The following is a 25,689-nucleotide window of genomic DNA, read 5'->3' as shown; positions in this document are numbered from 1 at the left end:
ACCCTCGACCTTTTCAAATTTTTTTATCCATTCTGACGGGTCGTTCATTTTCCCCGGCATTTACGAAACTGGTCACAAGTTTCCATAAATTCCTGTTTTCCATGACTTTTAGCATACCTCAGTGTCCCTCGAGTTCTCGATCTTTCGATGTATTTATACTGAAGTGAATACCACCTCCTGCCCATCATTGACTTTTAAAGACAAATGAGAACGGTGAGAAGACACGAGGAAAACCTCTCAGCGGGTCCCATTTCCTTTCGTTCAATTTCGCGCCCTCCCTCCCCCACCGCTTCCTTCCCGTAAGCCAGGCGCCAATCACCGTCGAGAGAGCCTCGCGACACACACGACACCATCGCCGGAGGATGGGCTGGATGGGTTAAAAACCAAGAGGGCGCTCGAGGGGGGCCGCAAAAGCGAAGAAGGCGCAGGAGCCGAAAGGACTAAGGAGGTTGGGGCAGGATAATAACGCTCCGATAATTAAGATACCAGCGGGAGGACGGACGGAAAGTATGGCAAACCTTGAACGGTTCATGTTCTCTTTCTGAGGTGCATAATAACAATCGAGAAGATTAGGAAGTAAACCGTTTTGCAAGTGGTGTTAAGGGACCGCAGAGGTTGGGACTGCTGGAGGAATCGTATTGAAGGTAAGTTGAGGAATACTTCCACTGTGACATATTTCATCAGGAAAATAAAATCATTTGTCTCGACCTGGAAAAGAACCACGGCCCGCCCCCCCCCCCCCCAATTTTGAAGTAGGTGCTTATAGCTAGACAACTTCTCGTACACCGGCGCGTGACTCCGTGAAGGTTTGAAGCTGGCACATCAGCAGTCATTACAAAAAATACAAAACATATTTTACACAATAAATTCTAGTTTCCTATCTTCCATATTCCGATTATCATTATCTCACAGATTGACCTGTTCCGGAACCCATGAACCTAGTAATTTCCGATGAATTTTTCCAATAAGTGAATACTACTATTGCGTATCAACAGCTTTCATGATATTAAATGACTTTTTATTCGAAAATTTGAAGGCCTCTCCTATCATTTTCGTCGCTGGGTAAGTTTCATTGTTTAATATTATGTTAATTACTGCGTCATAATAAAGACATTTTTATAGATAATTTATTGCTTACGTAAACCGCAGGATCCGGTTTCTGCAAGTAAAAAATCTTTTTAATTAATTTCACAACTTTAAGTGTTCGCGAAGCGAGTTTTATTCTGATGAGCTCACGCTATGCTTCACTTCACGTATTTGAGTCAAATTGATGACAATAGCTACCGATCGCTAATTGCTGTTTCGCATGGCGTGGGAAGTAGAGTAATGCCTCAATTGGGCCCCTTAACTCGATGTATCTAGCCGTGAAGAAAATAATTACCCTTCACAACTTACAACAGCAAATGGCTGAGACAAAGCCACACTGTACACAAAGTTGAAAACGAAAACATGTTAATGTAACAAACACAACCCGCTCCGTGTGGGAAACCAAAAACTTGATGCACAACATGATATTTTGTTTTATAACACAATGTCACATGTAACATATTACACGGATTTGTAACTTTTTGTGAAACATGTTATATGTAACTTGTTTTATATAACATGTTACACAGTGTAAACGCACTTTAATATCTCATGGTCGAGCCCTCTCTGACTTGAAGTCCCTGATCTTCAGTGAACTAAACGAGCCTACGAAATTTTCTTCTTTTATGGTTACATGTTCCTCTTCGTCCATTAAGTAATTATTGCGCAATTCATATTCCTTGATTCCGTCTCTCCATAAATCAACCCTATCTTTACCACTGAATCCTCTCCACGTATCACTCACTCTTCGGCCCCTAAATATCCTTCCCTAGACTTCACACCATATGCCACTGTTTTCAAAGCCTCCGTAAAACGCCACCTTTTCACCGCTTTCCAACCCCTAGGTCTCTTACTTATTGTTAGTTTGATCTTGATGTTATACATCCACTTCTTCTCCCTTTCCACAATTGACAACCAGTTCTTACAAAATTGACTTCCAGTCCCAAAAAGGTTTACAGCGTTATACTGCTAAGCTTCCGCGAGGAGTGGGCATATTTTGCGTCTCCTCAGCTCCACAGGATACACTGCTGGATTGTACTATAGGGGAAAGGAGACATTGCCAAGATAACCGTCAGGCCATGGCAGGGGAGGTTGACGCCCCCAAATCTCCCCTCCTTGACGATTGATTATGGTTAGAGATACGTGAAAATGGCACTTTCATTTTTATTTTATCGCACTTTCAATAACAGTTTTTCACATTTTGTAGCGTCTATTTTTTATAGAATAAAATAAAATTACTTTGTTTTATTCCACACTTTATTTTAAACAGCACGACCCGGGTTTCAGCATCTAATGTTATCATCAGGTCTAATCCTTACCTGATTATACCTGATGATAGCATTAGATGCTGAAACCCGGGTTATGCTATTTTAAATAAAGTGTGGAATAAAAAAAAGTAATTTTATTTTATTTTATTCTATAATGAAGCAATTCCACAAAGTAATTCCAGAGACCGTGTCTTATATCTATTTTTTTATTTTCATAATGAGGTAGATGACGATAAGATTTAGTAAAACACAGTTATCTGACAAAATACTGAATATTTTAAATAATTATGTTGTAGAAAAATACTAAATTAAGGAATAAGACATACAGTGGCAGAGGTATAGCTAGCCCGCGCCCACTTGTAGTTCGCGGCCACGTAAATTCCCAGCCAACTAGCAGCTGGCCAGTCGCTAACATGAGCGGTGAGTGTCAGCGGAGCATTTAAACTGCGCTCGGCACAAAATGTACGAATTTTGCCGTCGAAAAGGCAAATAATATCACAGAAGTCCAGTCATCGCATCTATTCCAGTCCAGTCATTTTCACGCATCTCTAATCATGGTACCTTTGATAACGCGGTCATCTCGCCATATGCTTCTTCCATTGCCACATTTCCCCTGAAAAACCGTCATCGAACTGCTTCCGATTTACATTTCAGGGCTGCATGCATTATGTTACAGTGATCCGCAATCGTCAAAAGTACATTTACCATGCTGATTTTCCCGGTTGATGCAGTTCTCCACTCGGTTCTCTCATGAGCAAAATGTCCAGACGGCGATTACGTCAGTAGCGCGGACAAAAGAATGATGTATAAATTGTAATTTTTTACACATACATGAGGTTACTTAATTTTCTCTCGTAAGAATGGCAGGAACAATCAAATATTTTGCGAGCACCAACTTGATATTCTAGTCGAGTAGATCCGAATCGTCGAAAAAAGGCTGGTTAACCTGCGGTTAAATTAGTAGAAAGACCCGAGGTAATATTATACATCAGCCCTTTATGCTGCGAGATCATGTGGTACTCGGATAGTTAAATTTCGTAATTCGGGAGGGTGCTATTTAGGGAGGTTACTTACCCATTAACCTATTGGGAAACTGCATAAAAAGTGCTTTTGAGTTAGTAGTATCACCGGGTAGATTTTTTATTTACTCAAATGGAAAAATATGTAATCCAGATAACAAGTAGAGGTTTCACGTTATTATATTAGAATTCAAAAGACGGGAGACCTTGAAGTTAATGAAAATTTCTTCCGATGATTTATAAGTGAATTATATAAGTTCACTTTTCCCCAGAAATGTTGCGAAAATAAATAAATAAGAAAAAAGTAAAAAAATTGAAACTGGGGAAAAATAATATTTTTGAAGACGGCAAAATATATCGCCGTGATGGAGCCTCGATGGAGCCCCACGGTGGTAGTAAACTCTAACCACTACACCTGCATCATCAGGGAGCCACTATTGTTAAGTAATGATACACTTTTTTCCAATATTTTGCATTACCTATGCATTGCATTACCTACCATTATTTCATGTTTGTAGTTGCGAGGAATAGCATTAAATAGTTATGAAATTTACAAATGACATCATCGTGCATATAAATTTAGGTTAACACCCCTAATTATTCCTTATTTCCCCGTGAAAATCGGATCACTTTGCCCGTCAGCGATGCTAGTGGCGGCTTTTGTAAACCTATTTAAATGCGCGCCGGATGACAACACATTGAGAGGCCGACTTAAGGATCCTCTTTTATAATATTCGAGTTTATACTCTTGTGAGTCCGTTCTCTCAATGGTAATTTTCTTCCTGAACGAGTCAATGAACAAGAATCGTAAAGACGTCTTCCACTTATGAAAAGTGGGCGGCAACCTACGCGTTTCTATGCACTTTAAAACCCACTTCCGACCTCTGGCTTAATTAACTGACTGATTCATACAAATATTTGGATTGAACGAGACGAGAAACACTAAAAGTCATACAATCGAAATCTAAAATCTTCTGAAATCCTAGGAAAAATTGTAGAAACACTTAATTTTCTATTTATTAAAGTGGCAGAGCCCCTCACCCCCACCCCCAAGCTATCGAAATTTATCAAAATAGGTACCGTAGAATGGGTTGAAAGCGAGTTCTTACTTGAAATTGAGAGAAAAGCTGGATGAGGATTTTTTTCGTTGTAGCTTCCTTACCTATTATTATCCAAATCCTTTTGATGATGAGCTCTTTCGGGTTTGAGAGAACGGTTCCAACTCTACCATAGCAGAATCAGGTAGGCAGCTGAATCTAGTGGCCTTAGACAAGGAGAAATATGGATAATCATCTGGCCTAAGTGGTCTAGATGGAGAAAATCCTATTCTGTCTCATGGAATCTTACACTTCGCTTGCTTTTTAATAAGCGAAAAATATTCGCAACGCGTCGGTGAGCACAGACCGATCCATTTTTCTCAATGCTAGCAAGTTTTCGCACTCGTAGTGAATATTTATGAATGCGATAAATTGTATCATCAGGAATAAAAATTTCGGCGAAAAGCAAGAATTTTATCTTATTTCTCCGTGAAATTCGGATCGCTATACCGTCAGCGACGTGAAGGGCGGCAGATCCTACCTTCATAATATTTTCTAATTCTTACCGCTTCTCGGTGACAATTTCTCGGAATCAACGACCAGTATCAACTTAAGTCTACCAGTCCACCAAAAACTCCAGGTGTGGATAACTTGACGCGAGATAAGGAAGTCCAGGTTGGTGATCCTATCGCTCCGGATTTTCTAATCTCAATCAGAGAGAGGAGATAAGGAAAGATGGGACATGAGGAGCGACCAAGGGGGACTACGTAGAAAAAGCGCTAGTCCATCAGAAGCATTATTAATTTTCTTATGGCGCATTTTAATCGGTTTTCAAAAATATGTACCTAGATGTGAGTTCGGTGGATTCCGTAGGATACCGTTAAAAAAATAAAAAACACGATTTTAGAGGCTTTGACAAGGAGGTTATAAATATCTAGAGGCGCTGTTTCCGAGTTGTTAGCGTGGTCAATGTTCCGCCATCTTGGTTTGACAATTTTTGGACTTAGTCTCCGATTGATATTTTGATGTGGCTAAGTTTTGTTCTGAAAATGAACTACATTCAGTGAAAAATGCTACCACAATCACCAGTATTCTTCCGGTGATTGTCATCGGTTTTTTTTCCCATCATTCGCGGTATTTCTATTAATGTATAAACTCTGAGTCTGTTAGCCACTTTACTGGTGGGGATATTCTAGAAAATATTAGAATTTTCGTTGGCTATAATAAAATTAAATACCAGTATAAGTGCAGGTAAATGACTAGTTTACTCTCGTAAAATTTTATTTTCAGCTGAGCTGGTTGTAGAACGTAACCGTGGTGATTGATAATAATTTTTCCCTGGGAAAAGATAAGTTTGAGTCATAACTTCGCGAAACCTACCTATGAAGTAAGAGGAAAAGGTTAACAGTGTGGGTTTCATGGTTAATTTTAATGTATTAACGAGTTATGACCAAAAAATTTCACCAATTAGTAAGCATAGACCCTTATGGGATTCTCAATGTTTTGTTTAAAGTGGGCGTGGCTTGTCCTACCCAAGCAACCCCATTTCGGCCACACTTCGCTCCACACTCGAAAACGGTTGTGCCCCTTCCAGATATTTACAACCTCCTTGGGTTTCGACGCCAATTTTATTTATGAATGACATCTTCTAGCCAAATAGTATCACTCCAACAATAACTCTCTCCATTCTTTTGTTGCAGCCCATGTTTCGAACGCATTCACCCTGGACTGTTTGTCCGGTATGCGAAAAAAAAACAAATCCAAATTATTGAAAGCAATATCGATTCGTGTTTGCAACTCCTGCCAAAAGTTCGCTCACGGTAGACAAGGAAGCAAAGCGAGGCCCCTTCTTTCTGTGCTTTTCCTGTCAGGTCCGGGGCCGCAAGGATACTTTTGATGTCCTCTCCTAGGAGCCAATAGGGTGGTTTCCTATTATTTTTTTATTGCCTTAATCGAAAGATTATTACTCCTGGAGTACGTATTTCGCGCTTTTAGATTTTTAAATGACAACATCTATTTTTCGCGATTAAATGAAAAGTGAAAATTTTCAAGCGCGCGAAAACGCGACGCTTAAGTATGAATGTCGGGAAATATCTCCGTACGTCGTATTTCTGGTTCCCCCTCCCGCCCGGTGAGATGACCTTGAGGCGAGGCTTAGCTCTGATACGTCGCAGGATGCTAGCGGATAGCTGAGTACCTTGCTGAACGGTAGCGCTTGGCTTAAAAAAGGTTTATTAATACCTTATCAAACGAAGAAAACTTTCCGACATTAGCCAGTTTTAATAGGTGATTATTAAGACATGTTTCCCTGAGCTCTGTGCCTCATGCTTGCATTGGTAACCTCAGACGATGCATAACTCCTATCCTCTCGTGTAGAAACTAGGTCCCTGTGACGTCATGCGGAGTGGAATCGCATGGGCGCCAATCTGGCCTTTTTCAAATGAGGATAAAATTTGACCCTTGCCATTCGTCTAAACCGGTATTTCAAAAACCAAATAATTTGTGTATTATGAATACACTAATGGTGGGTAACGAATCGCAATCAATGCCTTTCGTTTTCTTTGATGAAGGAAACTACCCTATTCCACATCCAGGGTTGTTACAAGATTCCAGTTTCTAAATTCCCTGACTATTCCTGACTTCCTCCAGACAAAATGTTAAGTTCCCTTGACTTTTGCGCTCCATCATTTCCATCATTCTTAACATCATATACAAAATCTATGCTTAAAATTTTCGCTCAGGTCACCCAACCACACCTGAATTTAACTGTGATTCAAGTTTTCCCGGTAAATACGAACCGCTCGTGATTTTGACAGGTTATTCGAGGTAGCTTGTACTGCGATTAAATTTTCCACGAACAATACATGGCGAACCTAAGTGCGGAGCGGAGGAATTTGCATCGAGAATTTATTTGGTTGATGGTGGTTGGAAGCAAGGAAACATCATAAATATTTTTAGACTTAGTATTAAAAATGATGAGTGAAGCGATGTCATTCGAACCTTAACTTTCGTAAAAATTAAACGAGTAATTTTTTCCGAAATAATGCATTTTAACAGCCGGTTTTAACGTTGATCTTTCCACATCAAAGACGCATGCACTCAGCCAGCCAGCAGCTTGGCGGTTATTTGATTCGCTGTTGATGACATAAATTTTCCACGACTATTCCGTGAGTTTCCAAAATTTCCTCACATTTAACAACCTTGCTATTCATCCCCGCCCAGGAAGTTTTAAAACTATTTTTAAAAGATTTGTTGTCATGTTAGTGTGCCCTTCAAAGCCATCCTAGTTAGCAATGTGCAACACGCTACGATTTTTTTCAGAATCTGCTTTCAACAGCCAATGAAAGCGATTGCTCCAGACTTTAGTGCAGAAGTCTAGGCAAAAAATTGTTGAGATAAGTCAAATATAAAGGTATGTTACTGGCTACCTCGCCCATTTTCACTTTGGCCATGGTGCACATATGACCAGCCTAGCGTCTTCCAGACTATCGACCTATTCTCCATATGGCATTATTTTGCTCACTCACGTTTCACGCTTTCAAACTGCGAATGTTTTATCTGACCTCTATCACTTAGTTTTTAAGGTCAAAGGTAGCACGGAAAGTTACGTCTGTTCTTCAATTTAATTAAAGTACTCTGAAAATAATAATTTAGCTTGTTTGGCATCCTGAATAAATTGTAGGTCAATTTTTCGTACGTCTAGTATTACGCGCCAGCGCCTTCACTTCTGCGATTCCAGGATTTACTTGCGGATGTTTTTCATGAGGCAGGACGCATTCGACGAAGATTGTGCATGATAAAGTGATAGAATCGATGCCACATCTAGGCGGGACTTCGTTAGAGACAAGGGGCGGAATAAAAGTGTCTCAGGTGAGTGATACGCCGGGAAACGGCACCAGGAGAAGTGAAATGACAGATGGATCGTTTAAAGTTTTGTGAAACAAATTTGAGACAGCGTCAGTTCACAAGAAAATCTCCCGTCGCGTTAGAAACGGGAAAACGAATGAACCAAACCAATTGAAAATTGCAATAAATGATGCATTGTCAGTAGATATCAGTTTTGCACGGTGGAAATGTTTGATCTTAAAATGAAACTTGCTAGCATTGGCGTCCATCTTCTGGGTGTCCGTCGCCTCAGTTGACTTCATTTTACAGTAGTTTAGTCCCGTTTCGAAGACGTGCTCAAGTCGAGTCGTACTTATGTATAAAAATCAACTGTTTACGTGCTGGACGTCAGCTATAGGACTCAGCAATTTAAGTCTCGGGTATTTCATGGTACTAAATTCATTGTCATAATGAAAACAACTTTGGTAGATTCCTTTGGATGAGGTAGAAAGAGGTGCAGAGATAACCGGAATGTGTAAGTAAGTTTAGGTTTCAGTACGCAGAGGGCATTGTGAGAGATGGGGACGTGCCACATGTATTTTTTCCATTCCTTTGAATCATTTCTCCCTTGGATCAACTGCTTAAATAATCCTCCATTCCAAGGTGTCCACTTTAAATCAATGAAAAAATTCCCTGAGATGTCCAGTTTTTTGGTCATTACAATGTTGCGTAACATCTTTATATTATAGTTACACAGGGAGGAAAAAATTTGTCACGATATTTTAGCCCTGGATAGCTGATGCCAATAGAAACCAAAATTACCCATGATTAAAGATACGTGTAAAGAGCACTTTCAATTAAAGTTTATACCATTTTGTAGCATCTATTTTTTTTCTTTATTTCCCTAATGTATCATTGGTAGATGAAGACAGTGTGGCGAAACAGTTTTTCCACAAAATACGGAATAGTTTAAATAATTATGGGGTAGATCAATAATAAATGAAGGACTCATTAATCAATTAATCTTTGCATCCACGATGCTAACTGGCGCCCTGATTGTGTGGAGTGCAGCATATCCAAACTTAAGTTTTTTCTTGGCTGATGGCTAGAAACTTTTGCTTAATATCGCAGAAACTACCAGGGTTCTCCCTCAACCTCTCTAGTAGCTGCCGAAGAAAATACAAGTAACCAACTATGAAGCAGTAAGGTCCAAAGTCCAGAGGCGTAGCGAGTGGGGGTCCGGATCTCCTACCCCCTTAGAAATAGAAAAACACAATTTCTCTGCTTTTTCATGGAAGACGACAAAATATTGAAAAACTATGAATTTTAAAAATATTTATTTGAAAAACCAAGTTTTTCCTATTGTGAAAAGAGTTGATATTCGTTTAAAATTCCCCTGCTTAGTACCTTGTTTCTCAAAAAATTTCCCCCAGATCCCCTTCGTTTTGGACTACCCCCGCCGAACGAAATTCCTGGGTACGCCACTGCCAACGTCTCGTGGGAGACTCACTCAAGTCTCCCGCGAGACGTCCACATTCGAGATGAGACCCGAATTGTGACCCTGTTCACGCGGTGCCGACTGGCCTCCTGCCAGGCGCTACCGCCCAGCAATACCGGATCCGTGCCGTATCTACAGCGTCACTATCACAGTCGGTCACTGCCGCGCTCAGCCTAAGTTTCGCCATTATCGCTCTCCGCCACAACGCTATTCTAAAATCGTAAGACAGCAAGCCCCGCCTATGTAAACGCCAACAACGTAAGTCGGGTGGTGGAGGAACAGGGTGATGCGTTTTCCGATCGACGAGTTTGAGACAGACGTGGGTGCTGACGACATCTTTGTCGGTGGCGGCTACTGACCCTCTTCCGACCTGGCGGCGGTGGCACATGCAGCGGGAATCGGGTAAAATGTAACTACGTACTTTCCAGGACCGGATCTTTTTATGACGACGCAATCCCTGCGTGATGACGCCATGAAGGAACCCGATATAATGTCAAATGCAAATGGCAGAAAGGTAAAACACAAAATGTCATTATCGCTAAATATATATCGGTAACGATCTTCGGTAGTGTTTAAATAATCGTAGTCAAGTTCATAGTTAGAAAAAACAACATTTCCAAAAGAAATAGAAAGAGAGGGGAACGTTTCTGTCTTCCGGCAACTGTCGCATAGGTTGGTGAACTCGCAGATTTCGCGCCTTCAAGTTCTCGGTGGAAGCGGGCGAAAATGGCGGCGCGGCGGCGGCGGTGTAGCTTGCCCGCGTCCACATCTAGTTAGACTCCCAGCCAATAAGCGGTAGGTGTCGGCAGAGCATTTCAACAGCTCTCGGCACTAAATTTACGAATTTTACCATAGAAAAGGCAAATTTGCGGTTTAAATATCATATAAGTCCAATCATCGCGCCCAAGTCGCATTTATTCACGTGCATCGCATCAATATCGCATATGCTATTATCACGTATGTCTACTCATGATATTTAGGTCGAAAATGCGCCATTTTTTAATTACAAAACTTTTGAGCCAAGCTCTCCGAATGGCCGCGAGTTTAACTTATTGTCGGATGCTCTGGACAACTAATTATTTCGGGTGATTTGCCTGCCGGAGATCGCGATGTATCCAAGACATCCGGCAAGTGAGCAAACTCGCGGCCAATGGGAGAGCTTGGCTCAAAGGTTTTGTAGTTTAAAAATAGTGCGCTTTCGACCTAAATATCATCAATAGTTTTGGTTCCTACTCGCATCAGCTATCCAGGGTTAAAGTTTCGTGACACAATCTTTCTCCACCCTGTATTTAGACACCTCAATGAGGTAGATAGTTGTTACGCTATTTCATTCTTTATTTATTAATGAAAATGTAACCAGAAGAGTAACCAAAAATCCCCACTAACCCTAGGACGAAAACTGGGTTTGTTTTGCGAGGAGTCCACCCATCGGCACCAACTTCCTCCCTTCTCGTTCGCCACCAACCCCCTTTCACTCTCACCCACTGATAAGCAACCCACACAGGGAAGAAAGCCAGTCACCCATCTAACATCCCCGCAAGCTGAGTCCAAATATTTGAAGAGAGTTTTTTTCAGTCTGGTAAATTCTAAAGACGTATTTGAATTGATCAGTAAAAACATCATCTCTTATCTCGGCATTGGCACACCTTCACAGAAAGAAAACGCATTCTTTTCCGCACACGATAGCTTGACATCACACTGAAAGGTTGTAATACAGTGCGGCGGAACATCCTTCGAAGTTGATAGGGGTTAACACGATGGGCGACCTCAGCTTGTAAATCAACTCTTAGGGAACACATCTGCGTATGGTAAGGAGACAAAGCAATTCTCAACCGAACGGATGAACGTTCCCGACAAGGCTGGGGAACTGACAAAAAGCCATTATCAACTACGCAATGTAATGTATATCACTCTATCACAGGTACCACTGGACAAATGCCTTACAGGATAATGAAGATTGGCTTTTCAAGGAAGATAGATGAGAGATGAAAGATATACTATGAAGTAACATCTCCTCATGAATGGGGTTGGTTGATATCTCGGCCACGCGCAACCCAATGCGACCTCTCGGCTTCTCTATGATTCGCCTCAAACGTAAGCACCCATTGTTCCTCCTCTAATGAAAATGTGAAGTATCGTATCATTAATTTCAAACTTAGCAATACGAAAGAACAAACACACCATATATTCGAATCTTCGTTTCCGAGAACCTTGTTGAGTACAGTACAAATTAAACAATGAGAAATTTTGAATAGAATTTTGCATGAAATATAAATATTTCCCTCGAATTTTTCACAACATGACTCAAAACTGTGGATTAATTTGCAGGTGCGATATATTTCCGGAGGTTTCGGCGGTACCTAACGTTTCTATTGGCGTTGGTATTTGTCACGATTGCCTCAATTAAGTACAATGTCCTCATGCTGCATGAAGAATCGGATCCATTTGAAGCACTCAAAGCCCGCTGGCTGTCAATGAATCTCACCGACATAATCCGCCCAGAGGAGGAAACAGCGCTTATACAGCCGCGAGATCTGCCTGAGGCTTGCAAAACTTCTGTAAGGTTAGTGATTTTTATCGATGAAAATGGTACATATAGAAAAAATACCTAACACGAAAATATTCAGCCTCAAATTTTACTAAGCACACAAAATTGACGAATGAAAAACTGCCGATTATTGAGGATATTTGATAGTGGAGAGATGTTCATGTCACATAAGAGAAAATATGGAAACGTACAGTTGGCAACAGGCGATAACTTTATTGACCGGCAAAAAAGGACAACCATCATCGATCAGGAAGGAAATTTCTCATGCTTCACAAATTTCTCATGTTTATGTTCTTCACACCCTCCTAGAAATGCGAGGCTCAAAATTCAATGTGAGACTCACCAACCAGCAATGTACTTGAGTCCTGATGTACTCTCAAGATTCCAAAACTGGATAGTTGGATCCCTAATAACTACGTCTTTTTTCCACGGAGGAAGCATACATCTACATAGCAGCCGTCTACATAAAAAAAGCAGATGCTGAAATAAGATTACAACTGGCATTTATTAAAGCCCTTTATAGTTCGGGGGAAGAACAAATTCGCATATTTATACAGCAAAATATCTCTCTTAATTTATGGCTTCTGTCGGACCTGGAAATATAGTGGGCTCTAAGATGATGTTCTCTGTGTTGCTCCAAAATATATCTATTCCCAATTGTTCAAGCAATATAAGAGTTGTGCGCAGCCTCCATGTCTCTAGCGGCTCCAGGCCTAATTCGCTTAACATCTGGGTAACGCTATCTATTAGACGCCCGTAGTAGTTTTTAACGAGTACAGTGGGTAAACAGTAGGGCAACTGATTGGAGGGTCCTATTTTCAAATCTCAGAAGAAGTCTTTTGAATGTTTTGAAGGAAACACTACAAAAAATCTTTTGAGTGCCTAGTGACCTAAAAACTAGACCCCATGCCCTGAATGTATGAATTTCACATTACAGTGAATTAGTTCAGCATGACCTTCATCCTCAAAATATCTAAACCAACTTACACATTGAGGCTCTGAATGAGTGATGATGATGAAAGAGGTCAACAAATCAAAATGTAAGGAGAAAAAAATAAAGATCTGGAGTGAAACCCAAGACACATTCGCCCAGATTGCTTACCACGAAAAGCAGCAAAACATGCCATGATCATGCAAAAGATCCACAGAGAAAAAATCATTCGCCTTGACCGGGATTCGAATCCGGATCCCCCGATTTCCGGTCGAGTGCTTTAGCCAGTTAAGCTATCGAGACGTCATTCTTCCCTGTGGATCTGGTGTCGAGATAACTCAGATCATAATCTGATAAACTACATCAATATTAGCAAATTATTTACTCACAATGCCAAATGATTGGTTTACCAAACCATTTAACCTTTGACCATTAAAATTATATTGCTACTAAAGAGGAGATATTCAAATACAACTTATAACTCATAATGGATGTACAAAATAAAAATAAAGTAGATAATGTCCATTCCATTAGCTCAGGGTTAAGCAGTCTTGATTTACATTATTGATGGAATGCAGATAAAATGTACAAAGACTATTAGGAGGGAAGATGGAGAAAACTTGACAACAATGAGAGCATAAAAATAGAAAAATCACAGTTCCTACGTCCAGCTAAAATTCCCAAATCTTTTGATCTTCTGGTCTTACTTTCAGTGACCACAATGAAACCCCGCACCTGATCATCACGGTGTCATCTGCCCCTGGCAACAGAGGTGCTAGAGATGCTATCAGAGAGACATGGGCTGAGAAATCGGTCTTGCCCTCTCTTGTGTCAGTTCTATTCATTTTAGGCAAGTCTCCAGATGAAAACATGACAGTAAGTATAAAACTCTCATCTTCCAACCTGTCACACTAATGTCATTACATCCCTGCATGGATGTATGACCCTTATTTTTCAAAATTGAAAAAAGCTGTTTCCTTACTTGGAAAATTGAAGAGGACAACCATGTGCTAATATCAATCTCAGTTTACAGGAACATGCACCTTAACATATTCAGTGTGGAGCACGTCAATTGGCGTGGTCCCATCCAAGTCAAGATACGGAGTACATCAATTGACGTGCTCTGCCGGTCGGGCCGGGAGCCCTTTCTCTGCCTCTGTACGTGACAAATATCCACTTCTGAGTCTTCCGATTGTGTGTATGGCCTTCAGCAAGCTTCCCTCTCTTGAACCGTGTGTGCCATTTGTAAATAGCAGTATTGGAATGGAAGTTATGGCACGGAAACCTCCCTCTATTTTTCTTTCTTATTTTGAAGGCCGTATTTGACGACTTTAATGAAAATCGGGCGCGCATTGAATGTGTTAAGGCCCTGAGGACTTACAGTTTTTTTCATAATTGGATGGTAAAAACAAGTTATGATAAAAAATACTGAGGTAAATTACGATGTAAATTAAGATGTATTTTCACCAAAGGTGGGTTGACTTGTTCATTTTTTTGCCACTCATTTAAGAGATCAGTTAAAAAAGTCCCACATTCCTCTGAATCTTCCCTGTATGTACCTCGTTTTTTGCCCAAAATCTTTAGAAAAAGTCAAGGGAGGACTGCATTCAAGGGTAAATGACTTTAGTAACTAATTAAGCAACCTAATCATCACCATCAAGGTTTCAACATTGATTGCCTTGTTGTAGATTCGTTGATAGTTGGAAAAAAGAATCCTTTCCCTCAAGTTCAGTTTCCAATCGAGAGCTTTTGAAGGAATGATTGTGAGATTTAAAAGAGTCCCACAGAAAAATTAATGCTCTCCTCTTTGTGCATCATAATTAAAAGTATAAAAATAAAAAGGCTATAAGAATTTCTGATTTTCAAGGCTATCAGCAGATAACAGGCATTTTGATGTAAAATGGGTATTTTCTCGTCTTGTTTAAAAAATATACCAAGGAAAGCAACTATAATTATATTGCATGCACTCAACCTGAGATAAATGCTGAGCAAACATTTAGAATGAATTTCATGTAATAGTGCCCTTTAAAACATCAATTAACTCATTAATCATAATATTTGTTAATCTGATAATAAGAAAGTTCAGATTTACACCATGAGCATCTAGCATGTTGAACATGTTAAGCTTCAAGGCCTGCTCTGAACTAAAGAATTTTTTTCCCCAAAAAATCAAACCTCAAAAATTAGGGGGCAGGGCAACTACATATATTTGGAGAAATACAGTGGTTCTTGATATTTAGTTAACTGACAGCTAAAATTTGAACAACCAGCTTTTGTAGTGTATTTTACTCTTTTGTCTAAGCTTGTATTATGACATACATTTCAGTGATGATATAAAAACAATATGCTGTTTGTTTCACTGGCCTTTATTTCGCTATTACCATTCATTTCAATGCTATGGTAAAAGGTAAAAAATAATTTTTAATTGCAGAAATCAATACAAGTGGAAGCAAGGATTCATAATGATATCATAGTGGAAGATTTTGAAGATAACTATGAAAATTTGACAATAAAAACCCTCTTTGTAGTAAAATGGATGATGAACAACTGTGCTAGAGCTACACACCTGCTAAAGGTAACAATCACATTAAAGAAAATTACTCAAAGAGTCATTATGCATAATTCCAAAAGTTATAACTAATGCTGCAAGTATGAAATAGAGTGAAATGTAACATAATTATAACATATTAAAGTACTAGCCTCTCATTGCTTCCAGACTGATGATGATATGTTAATAATGGTTGACAATTTACTGGAAACTCTAACTAGGGTGAGTAAAATTAGTAAATGCTCTGAAAGAAAGTTTGAGCATATATTTAAATTGAAAGGCATGCTGAAGACATAATAAAATTATGATAATGCCTCATTTGCAGATAAATTTGAATATCAATCAAGAGCAAAAAATGGAAGGAATTGATTCCAAAGACAAAAATAACAACCTGGGTCACTATGTACTAACTAAAACCAAAAGTTTAGCTTCAAGTATGCCTACTGTAAGGAGTTCCAAATTAAAAGATATTAATGCTACAGGAAAATTCATACTTGGCTACCTCTACAAAGATCCTAAACCAATCCGAGATAGAAGTTCTAAATGGTTCATACCCTGCGAGCTTTACACAAAGGATTACTTCCCTGATTTCATTTCGGGCACAGCTTACGTTATAGCTGCTGGAATAGACACCTATTCAACCATGATGTCCATTTTAAGGTAAGGAAGCATTTATGATTTCACTATCATTCAAAAATCATTTAATTCTGAGGATACAATACTAATTGCAAAAAATTATACCTATGATGCTATACTCGATAAAATTACTGACATGCATAAGAGACATCATTGAAAAAGAATTATTTGTGATTTCCCACATTATCAGTTAAATGATTATCTATTCAAAATTCACCTAGGATTCAGGTGGATCTACAAAAAAATCAGCATGTATCCAAATTATTTTTATTGGATTTCTTTTAACAATCAAAAGATAAATTACCTAAATGAACTAACCAAAGAATATGTCTAAACCAAAAATTCAGCTAGGTCTACAAAAACTTTCTGCGGATACTCAAATGATTTTCTTTTTGACTTCAGCTCTATCACTCACTCATTCCTCCATTAGCTTTATCAACAAAAAACTGCTTACTCATCTGAACGGTTTGCTCACTATTTCTGATGAGCATATCAAGAATAACTTCATAAAATGGTATACATGAGGGGGGACCTAAAAAAACCATACACAATTTTTTTAATTCAAAATTTAATTTTTTGTGTTAAAAACGTTTGTAACTTTCGAAGTACTTTTCATTTACACTTATATATTGTTTAAAACGTTTTTTCCACTGTGCGAAACAACCTTGGAACTCGTCATTTCCGATGCCTTGCAGTGCCGCCTACGATTTTCTTTCCACCTCCGTAATGTCACCAAAACATTTCCCTTTCGTCATCATTTTGATGCCAGGGAGCAAAAAGAAATCACAAGGTGCGAGATCAGGAGAGTAGGGTGGGTCAGAAAGCAGTATCATGCTATTTCTACCAAATACTCAGGTTGCGACAAGCAGCAACTTGCAGGAGATTATTTTTTCACCATTCGTCTAATTTGCCAATCTTCAGCTAAAATTCGTTGCAATGAACTCCTCGAAGACCAGATTGTTAAATGAGTTTGTCAATAGTTCGCCTCTTATCCTTGTAATCAAGGGCACGAGTTTTTTTCCACAGTTTCATCAGTTCTGGACCTGGATGGTTGGGTCCCCCCTTGTGTCTATATTTTAATTTACTTTCTTTCGTACCATGGTATGCATGCACTTAGATTGACTGAGTACTTCAGACTACTTCTAAACCTTTTCTTTTCAATGTGTATAGAGCAATGTAGATAACATTGGTCCACAAAGTCATCCTAAAATGTTATATCAATACAGTGATCTTCATTTTAAGTTACATCAACAATAAAAGATATATATTTAAATATTGCATATTATGCAACATGATAAAAGCATGTAAAGACTAATATGTAAATATCTTGCTTTACATGATAAAAACTTAAATGCACAAGTATATTCCTCAAGTTAAGTGATTTGAACCGGATTTACGGTGCCAAAAACATATAAAGTGGAGTGGTGTTTTCATGAAATGTTCATGATGAATTTTAAAAGTAATGCTGCATGTAATATTCTTGTAATACTACTCTTTGAAAACTTGTTTTACAGAAACTCCCTGTCAGCTAGACCTGTATTTCCACTGGAAGATGTATTTATAACTGGTGTCATTGCCAATGAGGGAATGGGTATACAACTTTTGAGAGGCAATGACCAATTTCACAAGACAGAGGCTATAGTACTTCCATGGTCAATCAACGAGCTGGCTACCTGCTTCCACTACAAATCTGTGGCAATCCACGGATTAGATGCCAAGGAAATAGTAAAGGGGTGGAGGTCCATTAAAGGAATAAACAAAGAGAAATGTAATTCCATGAAAGGACATTTTTATACATCTTTGTACAGTATTATTTGGGCTGTCATATCATAGCACCTATGCTGATGCTAACTTACAAGTGAGACTATGTATTAAAAGACTCTATGTATTAAAAGACTCCTAGATGAATAACAGATTCCTCCATTTTAAAAAATGTAAACTTTGAGTGCCAGAAGTATGGCATAGTCCCTTTTCTACAAAAGAAATCAAAAGAAAGTTTTTTTGTTTTACGGAATTTAATAAATTTTCTGCAAATAATTTCACTATGCTGCAACAAAAAGCTAGTTATTATATGGAAAATACGTCAAATGAAATAAGGAATGCTCTAAAATTTGGTATTTATTTATGACATCCTGAGATATATGCAAAACCTGCTATATATCACTGCTTCTTGGCATTATTTGCTTCTAGATGCAAAGGAGATAGGAGCAAAATAAAGTGAAACTGTTGATTTGTAATCAGTACATATCAAAGCCACTAAAATAATTATGATTACACAGGGTTCCCACTCAGAATAAATAATGAAATTCATGGTTTTTCCAGAATTTCACAGTCTAAATGTCGTCAAATACACACTACTGATAAGACATTTTAGGTAGAAATATTGATCACGTGACAATCGCCAGCCGCAGGTTAACTAAACATTTCACAAACATGACAGGTACAGTGAGACCAAACATAGCAATAAAAGTGCTAACTCTTAAGACATCACCCATTGTTAGCAAAATTTATGGGCTGGCAAAAGGTTGTGAGTGAGAAAATGGAGGGAGCAGAGTGGCAGGGAAGTGAAGAAGTGTCTGATTTTTCTCCAGCATTAATGAACACTCTGATTAGCCGTCTTCCAATCACAGCCTTAAAGCAAATGTGTCGTCAAGGCAGACAGACCGATAATTGCACTTTGAACATACGTGAGCAGATAAATGTGTGGACATAGTCTACGCTCGACTGGCCTTGAAACATGATCAAGATATCGATTTTTTATTTGATCAATCAATTGTAGTTCTACGACCAAGTTTGAGAGATTTTTAAGGTTTTATGAAGGAATCCACGGCTTATCCACAGTTTCAAGGTTTTCACGAATGGGTGGGAGCCCTGTTACAACTACTTTACTCAAGAGAACACAGAAAATTACATCAATCAAGCACACTACAGTACCCTAAGTGAGAGGCACTGTTCTTACTTTCAATCTTGGCAATGTTAATTACTGTTATAATCCATCTCATATTTCCAAAAAGAAGTTGGACATTTTTAACCATTAACTTCTTTAAAACATTTTTTTACTTGAGCATTATTTTTTCTGATTACAGTATCTTGAAAACTGTCACAGCAAAATATGGAACGAAATGTAAATTTTCAATGCAATGATCAATTAAGCCTTCCAATACGGATTAACAAGACAGGAGTGCATCAATCAATTTACATGCTTCCACTTTTTACAATGTGCCTCTGCACAATGAATACGCCCAAAATGTATCAATATGGGGTTAGAGAGCATGAGATGCATCTATATATGTATGTACATACTAACTTTGGTCGCAGTCCATTGATCAGATTCTACAATCACTCAAAAAGTAAATTTCAATAATCAAATCCATTAGTAAAGTTTTCTATTTTGGGATGAGTGTTGGGTTGACAGTAACAATAGGCAGATGAAGTCAATCTCCATAAGAACAAAGTTTTGAGGGAGGACAAAAACGAATTGAGTCTTCACAGGCACTGTCCTGCTTGTACATATTAACATTCCCCTTGCCTCAGAGTACTGTTCCCACAAAATTTGATTAGGGTAGTTTCCTTCATCAAAGAAAAAGAAAGGCATTGATTGCGATTCGTTACCCACCATTAGAGTATTCATAATATACAAATTATTTGGTTTTAGAAATCTCAGTTTAGACGAATGTTAATGGTCAATTTTAACCTCATTCGAAAAAGGCCAGATTGGCACCCATGCGATGCCACTCCACGTGACGTCACGGAAACCTAGTTTCTATACAAGTAAATAGGAGTTTTACATCGTCTGAGATTACCAATGCATGCATGAGGCACAGAGCTCAGGGAAACATGTCTTAATAATCACCTATAAAAACTGCCTAACATCTCAAAGTTTCCTTCGTTTGATAGGGTATTAATAATCCTTATTTAAGCCAAGCGCTACCTCCTAGCAGCCTGCATCATATCAGCGCTCAAAGCCTCGCCCCAAGGTCACGTCACATGCCGACAGCGGGAACCAGAATGACGTCACATGGGGTTTTCCCAGCATTCATACTTAGCCATTGTGTTTTTGCGAGCTTGAAAATTTTCACTTTTCATTTAATCGCTAAAAATAGATGTCGTCACTTAAAAATATAAAGGCGTGAAATAAGTACTCCAGGAGTAATAATCTTTCGATTTAGGCAATAAAAAAATAATAGGAAACCACCCTATTCACTGCCCATTGCTCACAAATCACTTACATTGTAACCAACAGATGAAACAAAGAAACTAAGCGATTAATGAAAAATTATCTTCGTGGCTCCGGACATTTAAAAAATTATGTTCCATACTCCATCTGTCATTTTCCTGAGGAAGAAACGGCAAACTGCAGCAGAAATTGTTTTGAAATTGAGTTGAGCTGTTCTTGTGTTACCTTTCTGGTGATTACTTTCTCCATTAAATTATTACACATGTGCAAATTTTCATCACAATATACTTTCTTCTCTGACTCACAGTTTGCATTAACAAAAATTGGAAGAAAAGCAAATGAAATGAATGACTACAACACTATGTGTTTCAAATATTTCACGCTAATTCAAAATTGATTAACCCAATCCAAATTTTAATGCTAATTTCAACAGATTCTGCACAATTTTTTCTGGCGAACGCCGCTATTGACCTAATTATACTGTAATTTCATGCAAAATGGTCCACGATGCTAATTATAGCTAATTAATATCCATAAGATGACCTTCATGCACTGTGTTAGATGTACAGATGACCAGTGAAAGACTAGATGACCGGTTGGAAAGTAAGACACCAATGGTTTTTAGACTATGATCTAAGAGTTAGAAAATTAATACAGAGAAAATTATGAAAGGAGGAGGGTAAATAACATAGCATGAGAATCGGTAGAGAAGTGGGCAGTAACTAGCTCAATAACTACAGCATTAATAATACTGGAAAGTGTTTACAATGAAGGAAGGAGACATTACTCAAAAGGAGAGATTATTTACTATCTTGGTTTGCATTATTTAAGGATAATATTTACCTTTACAAGGAAAGCAAAGATAAGACTCGTGAAAACCTAAGAATGGGGGATATGAGATAGAGAAAAGAGGCTCTTGCGAGAGAGGAAAATAAATGAAAAAGTATTGAACATTGTTTCCAGTAGAATGTACAAGAAAAATAAAATCCTGAGGAACAAAAGTGCAAGTAAAAGAAATTAATCTTTTTTGCTCTCCTGAAAAGTTGCTATTTTTGAGATATTATGTTGTTAGAACATAGCCATCGATAAGGCACTTTTTGCGGGTAGCCCATTGCTCACCTTTTCACACCACTTGAAAGATTCTCTTGATTCATTTTCTGGTATTACCCTAAATAATCTCATATGACCCTTATTGCAATTCTCTTTCCTGCATGCTCCAGGCATGGCGAAAGAAAAATGGTGGAAGATGCTCAAGTAAAAGTTTTCGGCAACGGCAAATTTATGAAAATAGTATGAGACAAAAATGAAAATTTGTTCTAACACAAACAACTAAGATTAATCAAGAAAATGAATTATGAATTATTAACATGATCATGTAGTTTCAGAGAGAATATTTTGTTACAATAGAATCTCCTAAATTGCCGTCATCGTCAAAAAGAGTTGTTTATGCCATCACTAATATGAAATGCCACACAAGAAAAAGTCATATAAAGCAATAAAGGACCAAACTAATGCATAGGAGAGGGACAAAAGCAGGGCATGTACTTTGAAAAATGAAAGGAAAAAATGAAAATTATATCTTCAGGGATGAAGAAAATATATCTGACTGAAAGTATTATGACAATGAGGTCATTCACTCAGACCCAAAATGTAAAAAATGAAAAAAAAAAGTAATGACAAAAAATTTCTTCTCATTCAGCCACCCTACCATGTTTACAAAATAAAAACCTCTGAAGCAGCTCTCCACTGTTCAACACGCATGACGTCATCGAAGTTTCAGATAGTTACCTCCTTCAAAGAACACTGCACAATGAAGAAAGGATTTGCTCATGAGAGGGTAAACAACCACTAATCAGGCCAAGAAGCTAGGTTGAGGAGTAGTTGACACATAGTGACCCTATTTGCTGGAGTGCATGACCTCATCAAATTTTCTAGGAAATTGTTACAGCCATAATTCTTCACATCACTCAAGAATAAGGGAAAAGATTTCAAAGAAGGAAATGCTCATGTCTCTATATATTTCAAACTTAATCAAAATGGATGATAAGAAACAATTGCTGAATGAGCCCATTAAAACTGAGTTTTACCACTGTTTCACCACAATTAACATTAATAACTACCTTTATACCTCATGATTTTGTTTTACATAAAATTTAAGAATTGTAAGACACTCTCTCTCTCGCTCTCCCTCTCTCTCTCCATGAAAAGGAGGCAGTGAAAACATGGATGAAACTAATGCAAGTAACTTAATTTGAACATATTGTAATTCCAGCAAAAATAAAAGAAACCATACCTGACAGCATAAACATACCGTATTTCTCGTAATATAGTCCCCCTCTGAATATGGTCCCCCCCTTAATTTCGAGGCTTCAGTTTCGGGAAAAATTATAAAAATGCGTCTGAATATGGTCCCCTCTTTACTTTTACCATTGGCATTTTTGGAAAAAAAGGGGGGACTATATTCAGACAAGTAAGGTAAATGTTTGCCACCAAAATACATATCCCAATAATTTGAAAAAGGAACCATTTATTTCTGGTGGTTGTTGTGAAATTTGAGTTTCATCCCAGCTTCTACTGAATTTGGCATGTGTAAAATCAACACCTTATAAAACTTCAGGGTGTAAATTGGAGTTTTTCAAAATAATAGTTCACAGAACACACACTACCCTTCACCCCAATTCCACCCTGACCGAATAAGGCAGACAGTGCCTCAGGTAAACCCACTTAGATGAGTCCAAGGAACAATGGTTCCAAACATTATGATGGCCTCATCCAATCCAACAATTTGCCAATTTTCCTACCGCATGGTAATACAATGTATGTATATGGAATCGCCATTTACAAGAGGACCTCAGCACACACACGTAATCTAGACGTAAAGTAAAACACCTACATGGTATAATGCCTACATTTAAGTTTGGCTCAGGGAAAAATTCACCCACTACCTAATGAACTGGAAGTGTATTTGTATTCTTATTACTCCATAAGATATGGCACATAAAATAAATTTGTACTTACTGCAGAGCCATAAGCTGAGCAGGACCAAGAAAGCAGGATCATCCCTGGCGAACTGAGCCTTGTTTTCTGGAATACAACAGACAAAAAGTCATAAGGAGATGAGTAGACTAATTATGATGGAAAAATAATACATGCTAAAAATAATAATTCAAAATTATAATTATTTTAATTTTTTAGATACTTTCTGACCTTCCAATACATGCAGCACTACACATATTGAAGGTGAGAAGTCACAAAAGGAATAATTCCAGTCAATAAACCCAAGAAGTGTGTTTTAAAGCAACTTCACATCAAAACTTATCCTATCAGCATACTTGGGTTCAGCACAGGGAATTTAAGAGCCATCCATGAAAAAAATGTTGATGTACTTAAAATAAATCCTAAGAACATAATGGAAACTGATGAATGTGATGAACATGATATGAAGTGATAAATAACAAGGAAGGTAAACTGAATATTTTTTAACTGTCACAATTTCGAGCTTTGCAAAACCTATAAAAATGCAGTCTAAAATATGATATTGTTGCAGGCACTCATTTTATTTAGTTACACACACTAATAAAACAAAATTACACCTATTTTTATGGAATAAAGCCCAAATACTTATCAAGATTTGAGAAAAATGAGTTGGGTATCTTTTCAATCACTACCAGTATCATAAGCAAATCAAAAAAGGCATCCCACCAGAGGGCAAACCTTATTTATGACCATTTTGTTAAATGACGAAAGATTCACACATTGCAACTATTTATACTTTTGCATACTCCTTAACTTTGTAAAATTACTTGATGTGCAGGACTAAAAAATAACTAGGTTTCAATCCAAATTAAACAATTTCTTAAAATCAAATTAGGTTTCACAATGAATGGGCCATTAGCAAGGCACAGAAGTATAGAGAAATCAGTTATGTACATGGCTGAGGATGCTGGAGTGTGGGGGAAATAGGTAGAAGAAGAAAGTTCAGCTAATCAGTGGCTTTTTAAAGTACAACATGGAGGATCGTAAGTCAGAGGCGGCTCATGGCCTTTCAAGAGCGTGAAGAGCTGGCGTGACTCCCTTCATGGGACAGCTTTTGCTACTGCCCCTACACTTCCCCTCCCTTAATCATGGACACGAATTCAATAACAGCAAACAGTTTTATATTTTGATTCGTTCAGGCTGCTATGATGATATACTGCATTTAGATGGCATAACTAATTAAAGTATTGGCTACAATATCCAGCAACTGATGTGTAATGAAAATTATATATTCACTACCATTTTCTTTCTTGCCTTCATCAAATTACTGATTGGACCTCAAAACATAAGTCTTCTAGGAACAATATAGGATATATAGGTCAGACAGGAAGAGATTTCAACACGAGATTCAATGAACATAGGAAGTGCATCGCCCATAGTAACCCAACTTCGATGGTGGCCAAACACATCATTGAGAGCGGCCACAATCCAAACTTCACAACCAAAGTTCTCCATAAAAATACCAAAGGGAGGAAATTAGACGCCTTGGAACAATTAGAGATCCACCAACGTAAACATTCCCAGGTTTCCCTTCTCAACGACAACCTCTACCTTTCAAAATCGCCCTTGCTTTCCATTGAGTTCCAATAGTGCGTTTCCCAGAAGTGTTACAATCCCTCCTCCCCCCCTCCTGTCGCCCACTCGACGTGAATGAGATCCCACAAGAACCATACAATGTATCCTAACCGCCGACCCCCCGCTCCCCACCCCCACCTACACACCCTCAGAAGAACGCGTCCCCCTACTAATCCGCACGGCAGCCTACGGGCACAGAAGACGTCTTTCCCCCCCACCCCCTTCCACACCATTCACCGATGGCCCTCGGAAACAACACCTGAAGATAAGAAGACCGCCACGTGTATTCAAATGCTTTCATTTCTATGTTCAAAGTTTGTTAACCCTGGAAAAAACCCTTCAATTTCCAACCTTTTTACCTCCTCTGGTTTTTCCACTCTCCCCTCCCCCATCCAAATTCTGGATTGAATTACTGAGTGAGTTGGCAACATTATTTTTGACATTGAAGCCTGATAGAGAAGGTTTCACTTCGAGTGAGGTCAACCTCATTTTTGACATTCTGACA

At 38.4% G+C, this 25,689-nt stretch overlaps 2 protein-coding genes across 4 annotated transcripts in view; one reads left to right on the top strand and one right to left on the bottom strand.

The window, feature by feature from the left end:
- The window catches only part of LOC124170590 (protein unc-50 homolog), a 59,912-nt gene that overhangs the window by 24,171 nt on the left and 10,052 nt on the right, over positions 1 to 25,689 (bottom strand). For both annotated transcript variants that reach the window (XM_046549403.1, XM_046549398.1), the window contains exon 4: positions 23,592 to 23,657. In XM_046549403.1, the coding sequence (XP_046405359.1) occupies positions 23,592 to 23,657 (66 nt within the window). The remainder of the gene's footprint in view (positions 1 to 23,591; positions 23,658 to 25,689) is intronic.
- On the top strand, positions 405 to 18,311 carry LOC124170579 (beta-1,3-galactosyltransferase 1-like). Of its 2 annotated transcripts, none has more exons than XM_046549386.1 (8): positions 405 to 644; positions 11,655 to 11,827; positions 12,062 to 12,296; positions 13,926 to 14,088; positions 15,644 to 15,787; positions 15,929 to 15,982; positions 16,086 to 16,420; positions 17,911 to 18,311. In XM_046549386.1, the coding sequence occupies exons 2-8, from the start codon at positions 11,755 to 11,757 to the stop codon at positions 18,227 to 18,229; spliced, it is 1,323 nt and encodes a 440-aa protein (XP_046405342.1). In that variant the 5' UTR covers positions 405 to 644; positions 11,655 to 11,754; the 3' UTR covers positions 18,230 to 18,311. The 2 variants fall into 2 exon arrangements, with proteins under 2 accessions (XP_046405342.1, XP_046405336.1); XM_046549380.1 differs by lacking the exon at positions 405 to 644 and adding an exon at positions 10,903 to 11,541.

Source organism: Ischnura elegans, chromosome 1 (genome assembly GCF_921293095.1).
Source record: "Ischnura elegans chromosome 1, ioIscEleg1.1, whole genome shotgun sequence".
Taxonomy (NCBI): domain Eukaryota; kingdom Metazoa; phylum Arthropoda; class Insecta; order Odonata; family Coenagrionidae; genus Ischnura; species Ischnura elegans.
This window is presented reverse-complemented; position numbering and strand designations above follow the sequence as displayed.

What these genes read in the sequence shown, in the direction of transcription:
- LOC124170579 (XM_046549386.1), top strand. Translation starts at nt 11,755, where the DNA reads ATGGGGTTGGTTGATATCTCGGCCACGCGCAACCCAATGCGACCTCTC. An exon ending in CTCTATGATTCGCCTCAAAC is followed by an intron (nt 11,828 to 12,061) that starts GTAAGCACCCAT and finishes ATTAATTTGCAG; the next exon opens with GTGCGATATATTTCCGGAGG. An exon ending in GAGCTACACACCTGCTAAAG is followed by an intron (nt 15,788 to 15,928) that starts GTAACAATCACA and finishes CATTGCTTCCAG; the next exon opens with ACTGATGATGATATGTTAAT.